This window comes from Diabrotica virgifera, chromosome 2 (genome assembly GCF_917563875.1).
Source record: "Diabrotica virgifera virgifera chromosome 2, PGI_DIABVI_V3a".
Lineage (NCBI taxonomy): Eukaryota > Metazoa > Arthropoda > Insecta > Coleoptera > Chrysomelidae > Diabrotica > Diabrotica virgifera.
Window position 1 is genome coordinate 65322519 of NC_065444.1, and position 21012 is coordinate 65343530.

The 21012-nt window shown below is 33.7% G+C and overlaps 1 protein-coding gene across 2 annotated transcripts in view; it reads left to right on the plus strand.

The window, feature by feature from the left end:
• Nucleotides 1–21012, plus strand: part of LOC114335773 (peroxisomal targeting signal 1 receptor) — an 82105-nt gene that overhangs the window by 31645 nt on the left and 29448 nt on the right. The window contains exons 5-7 of one of the 2 annotated variants that reach the window (XM_050642611.1): nucleotides 1690–1814; nucleotides 1923–2108; nucleotides 18015–18229. In XM_050642611.1, the coding sequence (XP_050498568.1) occupies nucleotides 1690–1814; nucleotides 1923–2108; nucleotides 18015–18229 (526 nt within the window). The remainder of the gene's footprint in view (nucleotides 1–1689; nucleotides 1815–1922; nucleotides 2109–18014; nucleotides 18230–21012) is intronic. The other variant, XM_050642612.1, reaches the window with a different exon arrangement.

Genomic DNA, 21012 nt, shown 5'->3' on the forward strand with positions numbered 1-21012 from the left:
TTACTTAAACAAATGAATATTTCTTTTATCACGTCGGCATACTTTAGTTTTGTTGTATACACATTGTTTTACAATACATCGACTCATTTTGACACTAAAATCACAAAAACAAACAGAAACTATTTTGATATTCACAATTTAATTGCTTGCGTTAACCTTCAACGGCACGAAACAAAATATGAGCTTCGAACATTATCGGCGGCTCTCGTCACGATACGATGCTAGTGTCCACTCCAATTGGTGGAATGGCGTAGGTAGGGATAAAGAAGAATTTGGCACGCTGCGCAATGAACCATGTTACATCTCGGTGTTTTCATTAATCTAAGGAGATTATGGAAAAAGCTTTAAAATGACGTATTACAAAGTTTGGGAACTTTTAAAAGATTTCTGGCAACTAATTTAAGTTTTGGAAACTTTTTAAGGAGAGCGTGCATTGAATCGGCTTAGATCGGTTGGCTCGGAACGGTACGATTAGTTCGGCAAAGTGTACCGCTCACTGACTTTGTCCCCTCGGCAGTTTAGTATCAGCACAGTAACCGTTTAATACAGACTTAAATTATTTTAATAATTACACTTTTATAAAAAAAAACTTTTTTAGTGCAGTTACTGAAGGTTTTCACCTCCGATTTCGTTGAACCTCCATCGATTTTCATGAAAATTGGTGAGTAATTAGAGAATTCCTCAGGAAACAAAGGTGTCATGATGCCAACATGCGCTTTTACCCTGGGGGTGGATGCCACCCTTTCTGGGGGGTGAAAATTATTTTATTAAAAATAATACCATAAATCGATAGAGGGACAATTTCCAAGTAAAATTTGTTATATAAAGTGATTAATATAAAACAATACTTTTTAAGTTATTAAAGATTTTATTTTTTCGTAAAAAAATGCATGTTTGACAGCGGTTTTTCACGTATAACTCAAAAACTATAAGCTTTTATAAAAAAGTTATTATTACCGAAATTGAAGATAATAAAAAACTGAATACACTCCTCACTTAAACAACTAAAATAATGTTGATTCAAAGTGAGTTACGGGGAATTGAATGTATATTTTTTTCGTCGAGTACTCACGTCTAAGTATTCAAGCTTAAATAACGGGAAAACGATTAATTTTATAAAATATACCTGCTAAGCACTTGTCATCGTAATTTTCACATTCTTTTGATAGTAACTCCAAAAATACTTAATACAGTTGAACCCGCTTATTGGAATAGCATTCGTGCCAAGCAAAAATATTCTTATAACCGGGATATTCTAATAACCGATCATTAATGGCTACTAGAAACGTTACGGGTCCTCAAATTTCTATTCCTTAAACCGGGATATTCCTTTAACAGATATTCTAATAAGCGGGTTCGACTTCCTCGGTCACAGTGCATTTATTACAATAATTCAAACGTCTACCTTTCTATGCATAAAATACTATTAAAACTATTGCTACTAAATATTGTATAAAAATACACAACGACATCGGAGCATTCCGCAGTTTTTGCCCCTGCTATCATTCTCCACCAATGCCGAGACGATCTGACCGATCCGAGTAGAACGTTCTTAAGCGATGCGCGGTGGCGCATTTATTGCCATGTGTAGCAAAATTTGGCGATTGTTCTTAGCCGAGCCGACCGGTCTGAGCTGATTCAATGCCCGTTCTCCTTTAGTCATTTTGTTATTATTTTTATTGTTTATAGGGGAATTTAACAGTGCGTTTTGGGATAAACTACAAGAAGACATGAAGAAAGTGTCAGAGACAGATGTAGACCCATCTCAACCATGGATAGATGAATTCAATAATTATTATAATATGACAACAAAGGTATATACTTATAGTTATTCTTTAGTAATGTGTTTCTTAATGTAACATCAGCTTTATGTAATAATTAGGTAACTGATAATTTGATAAATTATTCCTTTTTTGAAACAGGAATATGACTTCAGTGAAGAAAATCCTATGTCGGATATCCCACAACCTCTAGAAAGGGGTAAACAATTCCTGGCAGAAGGTGACTTTCCAAGTGCCGTGCTCTGTTTTGAAGCAGCGGCCAAACAAGAGCCACAAAATGCGGAGGCATGGCTTTTACTTGGAACAACACAAGCCGAAAATGAACAGGTAAGGAAGCTTTTTTTTAATCAAAAGTTTGATTTCTAAGTGATCGCCGAATATTGGTCTATAAAATATGATAGTCACGGATCCCAGGGCAATTTTTACCATTTACTACCTACTAACAAGCTAATTTTTCGTAAGTAGCTTCATTTTGACGAGACGCCCAACTTTTTTCCTTACAACAATTTCCGTATGTGGTAGATAACAAAGATAGTCTCGAAAAACCTTACTAACATAGAGGCAGAAATGTTAAAACTGCACTTTGAAGCAACAAAACAAAGGAAAACAATAACTGTAGTGTGGATTAAAGGACACTCAGGAATAAAAGGTAATGATGTAGTCGATACACTAGCCAAATTAGCCACTGACACAGGATACGATCTAACCACCAATATTGTTCCATCTACAGATCTTACCTCCAAGTTTACATCACATTTAAAACAATTGTGGCAGCAAGAATATAATTCATCAGTCACAAGGCTTAACTAGGTCGGCCACCAAAATAACATACCATCGAAAAGCTGGTTTCATGGATTAACAAAACGAAACTTCATTGTTACAATAAATAGAATAAGATCTTATCATGCTGTGACTCCTTTGTACAAATATAAAATAGGACTGGATGAAAACCCATATTGTCTATGCGGAGAAGTTGGTGATATGAACCATGTAATCCTAGAATGTTCAAGAAATAAGAAGAGCATTGAATCATTTTTCGAAGATATGGTAAATCTCAAATTCTGTTTGCCAACCAGTCTAAATTGTATAATTTTTAGTAATAATATTAACTTATATCAATGTTTGTATAATAATTTAATTCGTTGCAAAATGAAATTGTAAAAAACTAACACCATTGTAAGCAATTCTGCGATACAAAATATTATTGTAAATTCACGAAAAAATTAACATAAAAAAAAGTTCTAAAAAAAGTAAAATAATGATAAACAAATAAAAAAAAACAAAAAATATAATAAAAAAAATAAAAAAAAATACATATAAAAAAATGCACTAAACAGAAACACACACATTTTACTAACATAATAACATTTATCCTAGGGCTTGAGAATTTGAACAATCAATTTATTTATATCGGATAAAAAATGCTTCTTTTTATATTTCATAAATAAAAAATAAGTCTGGCTAATTGGTTTATGCCAAAGCCACTTATAAATTAAAAAAATATAAACATCAAAAAAAAAGATAGTCCAGTCGGGCTAGACGAATAACAGGCCTAACCTTGCATGCCGAGCTGCCCCAAATTTTATTTTTCTGTTATTTTCCTAAATAATATTTCCTTATTTTTCATAAACAATGACGGTTATTATTTTCCCCCATAACTCTGAAAATATTGCTAAGGATAATTTATATAAAAAATGGTCTAAACAATACAAACATTTTATTTTGACAAAAGGCACAAGATATACATTGCTAGAACCCGATATTCGAAAAAATTACTGGTTTAAAAATTACGATTATCCGAGAAGTTCCATAACAACCATATCTCGGATGAAATTTGGACATGCTTGCTATCCGGCACATTTATACAAAATAAAAATAATTGATAACAATCTTTGTGATATTTGCAATGAAACAGCGGACTTGGATCATATATTTTTTAATTGTAAGAAGTACACACATCAGTCGGACATTCTTACAAAAAATTTAAGAAGTTTAAACGTTTACGGTCCCTATAATGTTATGTATCTTTTGGCACTGAGTGATAAACGTATTTCTGATTTTATTTTGTTTTTCCTATATGACTGTAATTAAGTTATAGAATGACTAGATTAGGCTTGTAACCTTAAATGTCTTTCCTTTTGATTGCCTACATGCCTGCTCTACCGTGTGGGGTGGGTATATAGGTAATCAGTAATTATTAATAAAAAAGAAAAACCCTTGGATGAGAAAAGTGTGACCCTTGTCCTTATCCCAAAATTTTTATTAAGATTAATTTAGCAAAAATTCACTTTGAAAATAAAATGTTTATTATATCTATTCTGAACAAAAATGTCGGTCAGACTTAGATAACCTTAACTTAGATTACTAATTAGATAGTTTAGATAAGATATGTTATGTTTATGTAGGTACTATTTACTTTGTTTCTGGCCGCATGGTCTAATCCTAAAGCCAATAAAAAAAATCTTTGAAAATATCGACCGCACGAAAAAAATTATAGAAAATCACATTTTCAACAATTTTAGTTCAAATACTTTTTATCGAGAAGTTGAAAATGGCGGAGATATTGAGCAAAAACGGTTCCCGTTTAAAATCAAAAGCCTACGGCACAATGTGATTCGTGGGTAGGATCTGATAGTGTATGCATGTTCAGCAACTCGAAAAACCTAAGAGTAAACCATTTGATTCCTCCGAATATCCAGAAGATAGCCTGTCTTAGGCACCAGGTGCTCCTGTGTCTGTGCTGATCACGTATTCGTGTTCAGCAACCCCAAAAACCTACAACTAATCCGTTTGCATTAATGTAGTACCAAAGACCCTCGAAACTCCAGGAGCCCCTTTCATTGACCTTGGAAATCAGGTGCTCCGGGAGTCGGTTCTGATGGCATATTCGTGTATAGCGACCTCAAAAACCTTCCAGTAATTCATTTGCATCAATTAAATGCCGAAAACCATCGAAACTCTAGAAGATGACATCCCTTGCAGAGGCCCTGGCCACCAAGTCATCCGGAGAGCAATAATTCTGATGGCATATTCGTGTTTAGCGATCCCAAAAACCCATGAGTAATCTGTTTATACGAATTGAATGCCTAAAACACTCGAAACTCTAGAAGATGACGTCCGTTGAAGGTCAAGTTCAAAGTAAAGGTCGCCATTGGATAGCCAGGAAAAAATCATAGACTACTAGTACTTTTCCTTGATCTAAACTTCTACATGTTGCCAAATAACCAGTAACTTCCAGTTCGTTTTCAGTCGTCGATGTGACCAGTTGTGTTTTGTTTTGGTTGTCATCACGACCGACTTACTCAAATTTGTTTAAGTGTTTTTGTTATTGTTTTGGAGTGTTGTGTAACTAAACTCGTTGTAAGTGTTACCAGATTTGTTTGACTATTCTACATTTTGTTTACTTTTTTAACATTCAACGACCCAATTAAATATTGCTTAACCTTGACCACCATGATCTACAATTGTGATATTTGCTTGATTGAATTTTCCGAAAACGACAAATATAAGATACGTTGTCATGGGGACTGTAGACGATATTTTTGTCTCAAGTGTTCTGGTCTCAATAAAACCGTCTCAAAAACTCTACTAGATCCAAAAAATGCCCATTTAAAATATTTCTGTACATTATGTGATTCACCTAGCCTCAGATGTTTAAATGAAAAAGTAACAAATTTAACAAAAAATCAAATACCACAAGAGAACTTTGACGCCTTACTTCAAGTTACTAAAAAACTCACAGATAATTTGCCTGTATTTATAGAGACATATGATTTATTAGCAAAAAATGACGACAAATTAGACTATCTTACAAAAAAAATTGACGAGATTCATAAATTAAATAACTTGTTAAATCCTGAGTATCTTTTAAAATCCATAAGGCAGATGGAACAAGATATTTTCAATATATCGTCAGTTTTTTTCGGCTGTTCAAATGACACGATTAAAATACAAGTCCAAGATACACATTCATCTGAGATAAAGTTGGGATTAGAGAGGCTCTCTTCACACATCAGTGAAATATCTAATCAAATGTGTAATCTTTCCAACAAACTACCTACTATACCAACGAAGAAAGAGTTATCGAAGAAAAACATAGTATATGCCACTTCAAGTACCCAAACTGAAGACACCCAGCATTTTGAAACCAGTACAGTCAAAAAAACAAAAATTGCACAAGATAAATGTCACTTTGTCGTCATTAGCAACTTAGCCCCAATATACACACCTATACAAGTAGTTCATTACATTAAAGAGAAGCTAGGTATCAAGGAATTTATAAGATGTTACGCCCTCCTTAAAGATGCCAACTCAGATACTGGCTCCTCATTCAAAATAGGTATTAAGTCTAAAACATCTATTGACTTATTATTTAATAAAGAAATTTGGCCACCGGGTGTAAACGTTAAGTGGTCTACAGAATCCTTATACTACGAACCAACGACTTCATCTGAGACAGATATAAATCAGAAGAACATCAGAAGCACGGTTAACTTGGAAAATCCAATTACCATTCCAAGTAACAACAAGAATGAAGTTGATACCACAAATATACTGACAGACAAGCAGGCCATTGCAATGTGCAAATCTAAAGATCCTTTCCGTTCTCATATTAATTTCATTAAGAAGGATACTTTAGAACCATCGATAAATCTGGATCCTTTGACCCCACCAAGAGTTAGATTGACCAATAACTCGAATAGTCGATATCTTTTAGCCAGATTAAGGGAACCGGATATCTTGAAGGCTATTAAAATTCATCTTGCTTTTCTACACGACCAACCTGCATCAGTATTTTATGATGGGTATACCAACACAAGTGTTAAACTCTTTCTGGCTTCCGAAGGACTTCCGACTAAGAATGAAGATCTAAGAAAAATTCTTCTAGAATTCAACGATGCTTATGGAATCGGTGCAGATGAAGTAGACGCTGATCTTGCTGCTTTTAGGTCTTTTCTCACTTCGGAAAGAATTATTCACCTGCAAAAATCAAGGGAATGTCACCGAAATTATTATTCCACTAGCTCTCCAAGACGAAATTTTTAAATAATACGACGTGTTCTGAGGAACTAGAAACCTCGAATAATTTTAGTGATGACAACTTTAGTATGGTTCTGATTAATATTCGTTCTATAAGAAATAAAACTGACGAATTGTTTTTGTTTCTAGAGGAATTAGGATTTCCCCAGATAGTTGCTGTTACAGAACACTGGCTTGCAGTCAACGAGCCTTTTTTTGTAGAGAATTATACCACAATTGCTAGGTATGATCGTCCAAACTCAGCTCATGGAGGCACCCTAATTCTTTCTGCAAACAATGATTTTTCTCTGATAACAAAATATGACTTTTTGTTGAATGAAGCCTTCTTTGAATTTTCCTTAGTTTTTAATAAAAATCTTAATCTTTACATTATTTGCATCTATAGATCACCTGACTCTTCCGTGGAACTATTTTTTCAGAACCTGCTAAATTTGTTAGATGACTTGCCTCACAAAAGCAGAAAAATTATATGCGGAGACTTCAACATAAATTATGCTGCTGCTTGTGCTACCCAAATGTTCTTGGTCAACATATTTGAATCATATGGTCTCTCCATGCACGTTAATTCTCCTACAAGGATTACAAAAACTACATCTACCATAATTGATTATATTGTCTCCGATTTCTCACCCCTTGATGTTTGCTCTACAGTTATTAATGCGGAACTATCGGATCATGAAGCAGTATATACGAAATTTAACATCTTCAGCAAACCCTCCTCGAAAACCCGACGTTTAGGTAGGATTTTTTCCGCTCGGAATTTTCATAAATTTCAAAATTTATGTTTAACTTCTGACTGGCATTTTCCTTCTACGGACGTGGACTATAATTTCAGTGATTTTTTGGAGAAGCTTGTCTGTATCTTCAATAAGGCATTTCCTTTAATTACGATTAAGCCAAAACGTCGCAAACCCTGGACTACCAAAGGTATCCGCATATCAGCAAAAAATATGCGTTCACTACTTTATATCAAGAAATTTACTACCAACGTCTCTGTCACTCAATATATCACCAATTACAGAGTCACATACTTAAAACTCATCAAATCAGCTAAAAAAGCCTACTATCAAAATCGTCTGGGAAGCTCCAAAAGTGTTGCAAAAGAAACTTGGTCCATAATAAACGATCTTCGAAACAAAACCCACGCAGCTCAAACATTTGCCCTTCCAAACCCTGAAAATCTAAACGAATACTTCATTAACGTGAGTAAAAATATAACATCCACTATTCAGTCTCAACAAGATCCCATTTCCCATCTCCCTAATTCAGAAATTGTCTCGAATTCATTCTTTATAAGACCACTCTATAAATCTGAATTGATCCAAACGATCAATAGTATCAAAAGCAAATCATCTTGTAGTACTGATGGACTATCTATAAAAATCTTCTCAAATCTCACAGATAATGTGTTAGAACTCCTCGTGTCACTAATTAATGATTCCTTTGAAAACGGTAAATTTCCAGAGTGCCTAAAGACAGCCATTATTATTCCTCGTCATAAAGGTGGCGAAAAATCTAATGCCTGCAACTATAGACCTATTGCCCTACTACCGGTACTCTCCAAAATTATTGAGAGGCTCATAAAAACCCGACTTATGTCCTTTCTCTTTGATAACAATATTTTATCACAAAATCAGTTCGGCTTCTTAACTAATAAATGTACAACTGATGCCATGTTTTCTGTACTTCACGAGGTTTACCAAGCACTAAACAATAATCTTTATACTGCCACTGTTTTCTGTGACTATTCCAAAGCTTTTGATTGTGTAAATCACAACATTTTGATTAAAAAACTTAATTACTATGGAATTCGAGGTATTTCTTTGAATTGGTTTAAATCTTACTTAGATAATAGGAAACAATTGGTTAGAACAAATGATACTGACTCTAGTCTCAAAAACATTATACAGATTCGGCACTTTTTTAACTACCCTATGGGTTATTCAGTGTGTGGAATAAAGATAATATTTAATTGTGTGAATACAAGTGAGATGCAGTCACGATCTCGAATGAGTGGGTTTGATCTTGAAACAGTGTTGCTACATTTCTGTTACATCTTTCCTTCTAAAATATTAGTGAGATACATAAGAGTAAAATAGTATTTAATTTCACTAGAGTTCATTGTAAAATTAAAATTAATATTGTCACAAAAAAAAACTTAAATAAAGTAGCAATGTAATAGTTATTTTCTAAGCGATTCTATTAATTACTTAATTAGTTAACAAAGAACATTGACTTAAGGAATTGATGCGTGGCAACTACGCGTTATTCCCCTCAATTCGTAGCAAAATAAGCCACGCCCTCCTGCCAAAATTAAACTTCAGTTCAGTCCGATATCCTCTGCCGGTGCGATAAATGACTTAAGGTTCTGCATCGCGCCAAGGGAACCGAATGAAACTAACTACTGGCAGCTAATCTGGAAAGCTCAACGTAGGTGGCGCTCGTGTAGTTGGAGGTCATGTCAACTTACGTCAATACTTCAAATCAATCTATTTCCAAGTAAATATTGCATATTTGTTTCGCTGTGTGAATTAAACTTGAGAAAATAAAATCCCTCAATGTTGTGCTGTGCATTTGTGCTCATCGAGAACATCAAGACACAGGTTTCCCAAAGATATTCTGATGAGAAAAAAGTGGATTGTAGCAATAAGAAGGGATAAATATGTGCCGAGAATAAATGCACGTATCTGCAATAAACATTTTGTTGAAACAGATTAAGTATTGCCCCCCAGATTCGACTGTAAAAAATAGAATACTTCACTATAAAATTCAGATCAAAATTTATTATAAACGCACGGATTAAGATATGCAATTTTATATACATTCACACTGTTGCCACATCTACAATCGCTTTTTATGGAGTGAATATGTAAAAAAATTTATATTTGAAGTAATAATATAGAAAAATGTGAAATACTAATTTTAAATATTTCTCAAGTTCTCAATATTTTTTAGTGACTAAAACATAACCTGACCAAACCTAACCTAGCGTCATCGAAAATAATATAAAAAAGTTAACAACTGAACATTTTAGTGATATATTATCTTTAAAATATTCTTTAAAATGACTAAAACATAACCTGAGCAAACTTATGAACTTAATCGAAAATAATATAAATAAGTTAATAACTGAAAATTTAAGTGACCTAGTACCATTTAAATATTCTTTAGTGACTAAAACATAACCTGATCAAACCTAACCCTAACTTTTTCTAATTTCACCTTAAATTTAAGGTCGCCTTTCACGTAGACAAACACCCAAATAATTATACTTAATTAAATTAACACATTCTACATTTCCATAAGGAGTTATAATTTTTTTTAAATAAGACAACATTGCAGAATCAACTGCGCTCACCCCATGCTTATACCAAATTTACACCAAATGCGCAACTGTCATGGCAGTCATATTTTGAAAATATCACATTTTTAAATAAGATAAACACAAAAATTAATGCTGAGCGCACTTAATTGTGAATTTTAAATTGATAAAAAAAGTAAGGCAGATCGCACATATCATATTATACACAGTTGTCAGACTCGTGTGGGGAGTTAATCAATGCCAGATAAATACCCTCTGAGCTATAGAAATAAAACATTGAGACGATGATTAATATAGTTTATCATTCGATACGTGTTTCCTTTTTCCAGTAACTCTCGCATCCCTTCTCAATTCGTTTTTCAACGCACAAACAGTCTCCAAGATCCGTATATTTCGGCCATAATTTATTATTTATTAAATCGTAATCAAAAACACCATATACAAACTTCACGAATAGTCAAAACTTTGACCTCCAACTACACTAGCGCCGCCAGACGGGAGCAACGGCGTAGATAGGTGCCCTTGCACGATTGCAGCTTTCTATGCATATCTACGCGGTATTTAAGAATGGATTCTTATTTTTTATGGATACGTATTTAAAATATATTTCACCTAAAACATTGTTCTATTTCTTCTATTGTTCTATCTAATAAAAAGCTTCTATTTTTTGTGGCATTTACTTATGTAATTTATTATTCTAAATGGGAAATAAGCCGCAATTTAACTTAAAAAACTCCTACTTCGAATGTCGTTGTCAAAATACAAAATATTATCTAATAAATTGAACAAAAATGTTGTAGGTATCCTTCGCTTGATTTCTTCCGTCATGACGTTTTCTTTGGCGATCAGTATGTGAATTTGTCCACCGCTTTAAAGGTAGAGTTATCAACAGCGAATTGGTGACCGATGTTTCTGGCTCTATTGTTGGGTGTTGATGCCATCGTCTTAGTTTTCTCCTCGTTTACTTGCAGCGCTATATTTTTTGAAGCATTTGAGAAGGTGACATTTCTTCTAGCTTGCGTGTTGTCGGGAAACTAGGTCCACGTCATCTACATATGCCAAAATTTGAGATGATTTATTAAAAATATTTCCTCTGTTGTCTATTCGGGCATTTCAACCGACTTTTCCAGAGCTATGTTGAAAATGAGACACACCAGCGCATCTCCTGGTCGCAGCTCAACATACGTTTCAAACGCCATTGTTCGCCCTGTATTTCGAATTTACGCATTGTAGCCTTAACCAATATTATCAGTTTATCAGGGATGTGGAATTCATCCATGGCTTCATACAATTTAATATTTGTCCTTATTTCGTTGCATATAGGTCGTCGTCGAGATTTCCGTCCAGCATTTTCAACTTCAGATTTCGTAACTATGGATTTTTACGGGGTTGGGTAGTTAACCCAACGCCAAACCCCCTTTTCGGAGGGCCATTTCACCCGCTCTCGTCAGTTCCCGACCCAACTTTCCACCCGGGCTTGGATACCGGATCTCTAGGTTGGGTTGCTCGGTTAAGAGGGGACACCAACGTGAAGGTGAGAGTCGGATTTGAGTAGAAGAGGCTAATTGGAGTAAACTGGAATCAACTCCATGTTTTCGCATTCTACCCCTTTATCCCCCAAAAAAATTTTTAACCTAAATAACAAAATAAGTACTTTTTTTATAAAAATATAACCAACCTAACAATAACAATTCTAAATAATTAAATTAAAATTAAAGTCATTTTAAAAAATATTTTTTTATAAGAAAACCAACTGAAAAATTTATTCTAAATAATGAAATTAAAATTAAAGTCATTTTAAAAAAATATTTTTTTATAAGAAAACCAACTGAAAAATTTATTCTAAATAATTAAATTAAAATTAAAGGCAAAAACAATTCTAAACAAGTAAATGTTCTAACAAACCACCCTCTTGCAGTGAACAAAAACCGAATCGATCATACAATGAAGATCTCATTGCATTCAGCTGATCTGGCTCTACCTCACTGCAGAGCTGAACAATTTTTTGTTGTAATTCTGCTAAAGTGGTCGCTCGTTCAAATTCATGCTGATATATTTTGGATTTTAGCATACCCCAGAAATAAAAATCTAAAGGTGCTAAGTCTGGTGATCTAGGGGGCCATTCTATTGTCCCTCGAGTAGAAATTAATCGTCCCGGGAATGTTTGTTCCAAATAATTTCTGACTGCTGCTGAATTGTGTGCTGGGCAACCATCCTGTTGAAACCAGACATCGTCGAAGTTGGGCGCGACGTTTCGAATTGCGGGAATAATCTGATTTTGCAATAATTCTAGGTACTTACGTCCATTCAGATTTCCCATAATAAAAAATGGACCAATTATATGATCGCTATAAAGTCCAGTCCACACATTTAATTTTTTTTGGGTATTGTGTTCGCACAGCAATAATCAATCGTTTATTTTTCCTAGACCAATAGCGGACGACAGATGGATTATGACGTCTGTGGATGGTGAATGAAGATTCATCGGTAAACATAATATTTTTTAAAAAGTTATTGTCGACATTCGACTTCTCAATCATAGCTTGACAAAATTGCATACGTTTAAAATGATCGTCTGGGAAAAGTTCTTGTGTGGTTTGCACTTTATAGCACTTGTATCCATTTCGCTTTAAAATGTTCCTTACAGTGCTCTCCTTTAGGTCAACTTCGTCGGCAATTTGTCTGCTCGAACAAGGCTTTTCTTCAGCAGCTAAGCAGACTTGCATTTCGCGAGCTTCGCGTTCGACAGAAATTACTTTCGGTCGTGATTGATTCGCAGGACGACATTTTCTACAGTTATTTATGCAACCAAAATTTTCGAAATGTTTAATTATTGACCGAACTGTTTTTTTTTTGTTGGAATTGGGCGATTTTCAAAATCACCAATAAATAAATGTATTATTGTCAGAATAGAATGTCCCACATAATACCATTTTATCATTTGGATCTTTTCTTCTCGTTTATAAAAGTTTGGCATGTTAATTATTATTTTTTAATTTTCAACCTTATGTGACAACAGCTTGTAAATGTAAACAATAGAACCTGAAATCTGAAATTCGACCTGTTGAACGCGAAAATATGAAAAATAGAAGCAAATCATAAGCCCCGCCTAGCCTTTTAGGGAAATGAGGGGAATATTGCTGTCTGTCTAGTAAAGTTGCGCTGTTGTCACTCATCAATTTGTAAAGTCAGTGTTCTGTGTTAATTAATCAAGTAATTGATGGAATCGTTTAAAAAATACAATTAGGTACATCACTACTTCATTTAAGTTTTGTTGGGACAATATTAATTTTCATTCGACAGTAAACTGTAACGAATTTAAATATTATTTTACATTCAATATCCGTCTAATATTTTAGAAGGAATGATATAACAGAAATATAGCAACACTGTCGAATTGTCAGACTCGTTAGTTGACTGGAGTGGGGAGACTATCCACAACATGAGTGGATTGTGTCTCACTCGCATTCAAACAATTAAGTATTATCTTTGTTCCACACACTGAATAATCCATAGGGTAGTTAAAAAAGTGCCGAATCTGTATGTGGAGTACCACAAGGTTCAGTATTGGGTCCTCTACTTTTCCTGATCTTTATAAATGACATCACTAATTTAAAAATCGATGGAAAAATTTTTCTTTTTGCTGATGATACCAGTATCACTTGGAGCAACTCAACTATTGCAACTCTTCATGCAACTATAAGTTCTGATCTTCTTACGATAAAAACCTGGTCTGACTCTAATTTACTCTCCTTTAACGTGGATAAAACGGTAGCATTATCATATAAAGGTGCTCTTCAACCCCTGCTTGTGAATAGCAGCCAGATCTCTACCGTTGATTCTGTAAAATTTCTTGGTATTCTTTTAGACAGCAACCTCAAATGGTCCCTTCATATCGATTTGTTAAGTAAGAAACTCGCCTCGGCCTGCTATGCCATAAGATCTGTTTCGAAGGAACTCAATTTAGCATCTTCTAAAATAACATATTTTTCTTTATTCGAGTCTCATCTTCGATATGGTCTTCCTTTTTGGGGGTCTAGTACAGCTGCCCAATTTGATGTTATTTTCAAATTACAAAAAAGAGCAATAAGATATCTGTTTGGCCTCAGAAGAACAACCCATTGCAGAAGTTACTTTAAAGATCACGAAATTTTAACCCTTCCATCTTTGTATATTTTAGAAACTGTTTGCTTAATTCGTAAACACATGCATGTCTTTCCAGCAAGGCCTCATCATGACTACTCCACCAGAAATTCAACTTTTGATGTCTATTTACCGATCCCGTCTTCTGAGTTAGTAAAGAAATCTATACAATATTCCGCAAAAAAACTATACAACCATCTCCCTTTACAACTTAAATCTGCAACATCCTTTCTCAAGTTCCGTAAAATGACAAAAGCTCATTTATCTAAAAGACCATATTATTCAGTAGAAGAGTTTCTTAATGACTAACTAAGAAATCACAGTAATGTACAAGTAACTAAAGTGTATTTATCTATATTTGGGTGTCACATACAGCAGCTTAAACTTATTAGTTCCTTTGTTTGTGTTTTATTATATTATGTTGTAGGTTCAATTTTGCAATTTATAGTAATTTTGCAATATATTGGTTTTTGTTTTTTTACTTCACTTTTTTTTAACTTGTTTATATATTTTTTTATTGACGATTTATCTAATTTTATAAAATTGTATTTGTTATTGTTATGTATATCTTTTTCGTGAATCTATGTTAAGCTTTGTCCATAAAATTGTATAATTTTCAGTGACAATAAAGCATATTTCTATTCTATTCTATTCTAACTTACGGAATTGGAATACCCCGTAAATCTTATAATTTTCCGAATTTGGGCCTCTATATCTTGAAAATCCTTTATACGATTGAGTTGTGCCCATGAGAACTTTTTATCAGGATGCTTCAAAGAGTATTTTCAGAAAGTATGAACGAAATCCACTGGGACCTATTTTCCATAAGGTTTGTGCGGGGTCCTTTCATACATAGACAAATATTTCTAGCAAGGGTTGCCTGTCAAAATCATGTCATAGCTATCCTTAAGGGCGGCCATAGGGGTTGAAATCAAGATTTCAAGCACATTTTTTTGAAAGTTTGAATTTTGACTTTTTGATATCATTCAGAAGTCAAAACAACGAATTTTTTTTTGCAAAAAAGGGTGAAAATCAACATATTTATTATTGTTAAACAAAAAATACGCATAAAACAAAAAATATCTCGACAGTGTTACCTCAAGGAATGTCTAAAGAAAATTTATACAAAATTCCAGGTGGGTTAGTCAAGTACATTTGGAGTTACAATGCCTACAGCCTTTGAAAAAAGTAGTTTTGAGAAAAACGCATTTAAAGTATTGTCAACTTTTATTTTCAATTTCTTTTTTGTCTGTAAAATCATAAAGTGATGCACATCGGAATATGTTTTTGAATCGCGGAGTAATTTACAAAAGAAAATGAGAACAGCTGTTGACCGTTTCTCATTACGCTCAAGGGCGCTGTCGCGAACTTGCTGTAAAGCGAGTCAAAGGTAGGGAGGTAGAGAGATAGTGTTGAATATCCCTACCTTCAACTCGCTTTGCAGCAGGTTCGCGCCACCACGCTTGAACGTAGTGAACAGCGGTCAACAGCTGTTCTAATTTTCTTTTGTAGATTACTCCGCGATTCAAAAAGATATTTCAGTATGCATCATTTTACGATTTGATAGACAAAAAAGAATTTGAAAATAAAAGTTGACAATACTTTAAAGGCGTTTTCCCCAAAACTGCTTTTTTCATGTAGACATTGTAACTCCCAAGTACTTGATCAACTCACCTGGAATTTTGTATATATTTTCTTTAGACATTCTTTGAGGTAACACTGTCGAGATATTTTTTGTTTTATGCATATTTTTTGTTTAACAATAATAAATATGTTGATTTTCACCCTTTTTTGCAAAAAAAAAATCGTTGTTTTGACTTCTGAGTGATATCAAAAAGTCAAAATTCGATAAAACTAAAAAATCTCGACAGCAGCGTTACCTCGATAAACTCATCAGCTAATAAAATCTTTTTGAATTTTTTGTTTACCATTATCCAATAATGAGTTCTGATGTCCACCGCAAAAGTCATTGTTTTTGTGGTGTCTTTAAAAATTTGCCACCGTTGGCTTATTTTTCAATATTTTTTCTTGAATAATCTATGAATTGTACTGAATATGCCTATTCAATTTAAAAATAAAATAATTCTACCATACTTTAAAAAAATGTGCTTGAAATATTGATTTCAACCCCTACGGCCCCCCTTAAGTATATATATGACATGCTTTTGACAGGCAACCCATGCTAGAAATATTTGTCAATGTATGAAATTGGATAAAAAAATATTTCATCCGGAAAGCAGATCGACCTATATTCGGATCTTAGACTAATACGGAAATTGTTGTAAGGAAAAAAGTTGAGCGTCTCGTCAAAATTAAGCTACTCACGAAAAATTACCTTATTAGTAGTAAATGGTGAACATAGGCCTTGATTGATATGAACATTTTATTACCAGAATTATTTACTTATTCACTAACGAACTCCATTTTTACAATAAAATATAAAATTTAACACTAACAAATTCATAGCAGAATATTTTATAGTAAAAAATATAAAGCATGGAATACAATCTAGTAAAAAACACTTAAATACAATACTGAATTTCAAGCCAGATGAAACCTATCTAACATCAGAATAATTTAAGGACACCGCACACATCTTATGGAAAATATGTCACTCAAATGAAAAAATTTACATTAATAGATCCGTTTCGAAATTACAATAATTTCATATCTTTGTGCCAACTCTGAATTTTGATTAATAAAGGCGTAAATTGATATAAATAAATCTAAAATCAAATGGGAATGTACGCGAGTCAAAGAGAGAAAAAAGATGTTGTAAATCGCCAATTTACAAATCTTTCTCAGATATTGTGATGGGTAGTTCTTCTAAGACGACAGACTCAGTAAAACACAGGTTGAAACGAAATAAATATATTCAATCTAATTATTTACAAAATAAATAAAAATAATACATCTCATTCTATTCGTCGCAGCGAAGTCCTCATCCGGATAGACGTCTGGAAAAGAAGAACAAAATTAACAATGTTATTCAAATATATACATTTATCGGGGGCTCGCTCACTACGCTTGCCTCCGTTTATTTATGAGCCGCAAATTACTTCACTGCGGTACACCTTGCGGCTCGAGTTGGCCTGCCTAAGCTTGCGAATCACGTCAGTACGGTGCATCTCGCTACTCAGGTCGGCCTGCCTCGCTCACCTCGCTTGGCTGGTTGTGGAGCCCAGAACTGTCGTTTCAGGACTGACGGATCTCTGCTTGTGGCCTCCTTAAATATCCCTCTGTCGGTGTTGTTTCGGAGAGGTGGAACTGAGTGGGGAATCCTGCGCGATTTGAGAGAATCGCACGGTTCCAAGTGTCGATGCGTGTTCGGCGTATCAGCGTATCATTACATGTAATATGACTGTTTATTGTCACGACATACACATACGTTATAACAACGTTCTGAAACCACTCAGTACGTTTTGGCGCCCGACACATACAAATTTGAGGTCTACGAATTTCAATACTGTTTATTTTGCCGCATATCGTAATATTAGCTATATTAAGGTATATCACAATTAATCTTTCGAAACATGTTTTATTAATTTTTTATCATTTTAAACATTTTCTTTGACTTATATAAGTTTAAAATCGATTACAACATTCTTTCATGACATAGGGATTAAAGGGTCCATGATTTTATATTGTGTCCTAGTCCTATAAATAGTAAAAACTGCTATTATAAAAAGTTCTTTTTATAAAAGTGTAATTTATTTGTTTGTTTTAAGGATCCAAGTGCGATACCGGCGTTAAATAGGTGCCTTCTCCTAGACAATTCCAACTTGAAGGCCTTGATGGCGTTAGCAGTGAGTTACACGAACGAAAGTTACTATAACCAAGCCTGTCAGATGTTACTGAACTGGTTGAAATTTAATCCGAAATATCAAGAACTCGTACCTCCGAATTTAAAGCTATCTGGGCAAGTTACAAGTTTGTTAGTTCAGTAAGTGCAAGGCGTGGGTTGCATGTGCTGCTTACCTCTATTTTTCAAATAATATGCTACTTTTGGTACTCAGTTTTTGGTTCTGTTTTTATATAGTTTGCATGGTTAAATCTATTTATTATTGCGCTATATTGTACAGCCTATTTTATGGTCCTTTTCGATCCGGATGATTTTACAGAAGCAACCAATCATAAAAATGTTTTTTCTAATCTTTTCGACGATAAGATTTTTATTTTTCTAGATGGCGTGGTAACAGTCAATACTCCATTATTAGAGGGGAAATTTTTTATATTTCTACCATCGCAATAGCGTCTCGGTATTTGATTATTATTGTTTCTATATCCTGTATTATTGTTTCTTGTTCGTTGCGAAGTTCTCGTAACATTCAATTTTATTCCTTTTTTTTCTGTTGTTTTCTATTATTAATGCTTGAAATCATTATGAGTTTTTGGACAATATCCTTAATTTGTCCACGAATGCACAAAAAATACAAGAAATACAAAAATTGAGTAATGTATAAAATACAATGCAAGTAGAAAATAACGTCATAATAATAAATAATATGAACCATGAAATAAAAGGCACAAGAAGAACGAAGAACAAATTGCAGATGAAATGATAAAATTGAAATATTGGAGCAAATATCTGACTCGTTTAATCTTCATAAAAAAGTCAAACAAGCTGTAGGAATCTCTAGACTAAAAGATAAGGATGTATAGTAGATAGGGACGAAAGACTTGTATGTAGTAGATATTGTGCAATAAAGAGATATACGGAAGAGCTGTGTAGAGTAAATATTTGAACATGAAAAAAAATCCATTAATATACAGGGTGTTTGGTAAAGAATGGGCCATAGCTTAACCTTAGATTCTTGAGGTATTGTTCTTAGTACAAACGTTGATAATAACCGAAATACAGGGTATCAAAGTTAAACTTTTATTTTATTTATTTTTGAATATTTCCTGACAGGCATGGGACGACAACACGAAATTTGGTAAGTGGTGCTGGTACTGTAAACCCTACTATTTATGTTAATAATGCTAATTATGTTAAACAAATGTTTCTGGCTACTACCAGAGGCGTACGACGGGGGAACGTGAATGGTTGACCCTTCCCAAATTCTACGCCACTGGCGGAATTGCTATTTTAGTGCAATTTTTTGATTCTCCAACACGTTCTATGTAAATAACACACTTTTCATTCGTAACGATAAAGCCATTAGTTTTCGAGATATTTGAATCTAAAAACGAAGGAGCATAATACATTAATCAAAATAAGTGTGCCTTTTCATTTTTAACTTCAAATGTCTCGAAAACTAATGACTTTATCGTTACGAATGAAGAGTATATTATTTGCATACAAGGTATTGGAGAATCTAATAATTAGGCTGAAATAGCAGTTTCATCAGTGGCGTAGAATTTGGGAAGGGTCAATGTAGTAGCTAGAAACCATTATTTAACATAATTTAGTAGGGTGTACAGTGCCTACACTTTTTGCCAAGTATGACACGGACATGTCAAACTATTTTAAAGTATTCTTTTTTTTTTCTCAATAATTTATTCTTTATTTAAAACTTTAAAAACTATGTGTGCCCGGTACTATAAAACTATTTGACATATTCTTATGATACTTGGCAGAAAGTGCAGATATACTACTACTACTACTAAATTATGTTAAATAATCGTTTCTGGTTAATACCAGAGGCGTACGACGGGGGAAAGTGAATGATTGACCCTTCCCAAATTCTACGCCAATAATGAAACTGCTATTTTGGCATAATTTTTAGATTCTCCAATACTTTCTATGCAAATAATATACTCTTCATTTATAACGATAAAGTCATTAGTTTTCAAGATATTTGAAGTTAAAATTGAAAACTCACACTTATTTTGATTAATGATTAATGTATTATGCTCCTTCGTTTTTAGCTTCAAATATCTCAAAAACTAATGGCTTTATCGTTACGAATGAAGAGTATGTTATTTATATAGAAAGTATTGGAGAATCAAAAATTGCACTAAAATAGAAATCCCGCCAGTGGCGTAGAATTTGGGAAGGGTCAACCATTCACGTTCATCCGTCGTACGCCTCTGGTAGTAGCCAGAAACGTTTGTTTAACATAATTTAGTAGGGTGTACAATGCCAGCACCAAATTTCGTGTTGTTGTCTAATGCCTGTCAGGAAATATTCAAAAATAAATAAAATATAACTTTGACACCCTGTATTTCGGTTATTATCAACTTTTGTACAAAGGTAAGTTAGCTTAAATCGACCTATTTTAACCTCAGGAATATGAGGTTAAGCTATGGCCCATTATTTACCAAACACCCTGTATAATATCACCAGTAACACTGGACCTCCAATTACAATTAGTGAAGTAAAAACACAATAAAAACTAATAAAGGCTCGAAAGCTGCAGAGTTGTCAACTGTGACCTATTCTTATGTTCTGTCAACTAATATATTGCATTTGATAGAGTTAAACATGATAAACTGTATTGAAGAGCACTGTCATAGATGACAGAGATGTTACAATAATCAGCAACCTCTATTATGGCCAAACAGCAAAATAAGGACATACGTGTGTCAGACAGGGATACGTCTTATCGCCCCTACTTTTTAATATATACTCAGAAGTAATCCTTGAAGACATCGATGAGAGCGTAACGTAAATAAATGGAAAACGTCTGAATAATTTTAGATATGAAAACGATACAATAGTCTTCGCAGTTAGCATGCAAGGTCTACATATACAGGGTGTTTCATTAATAATTGTCCATATAG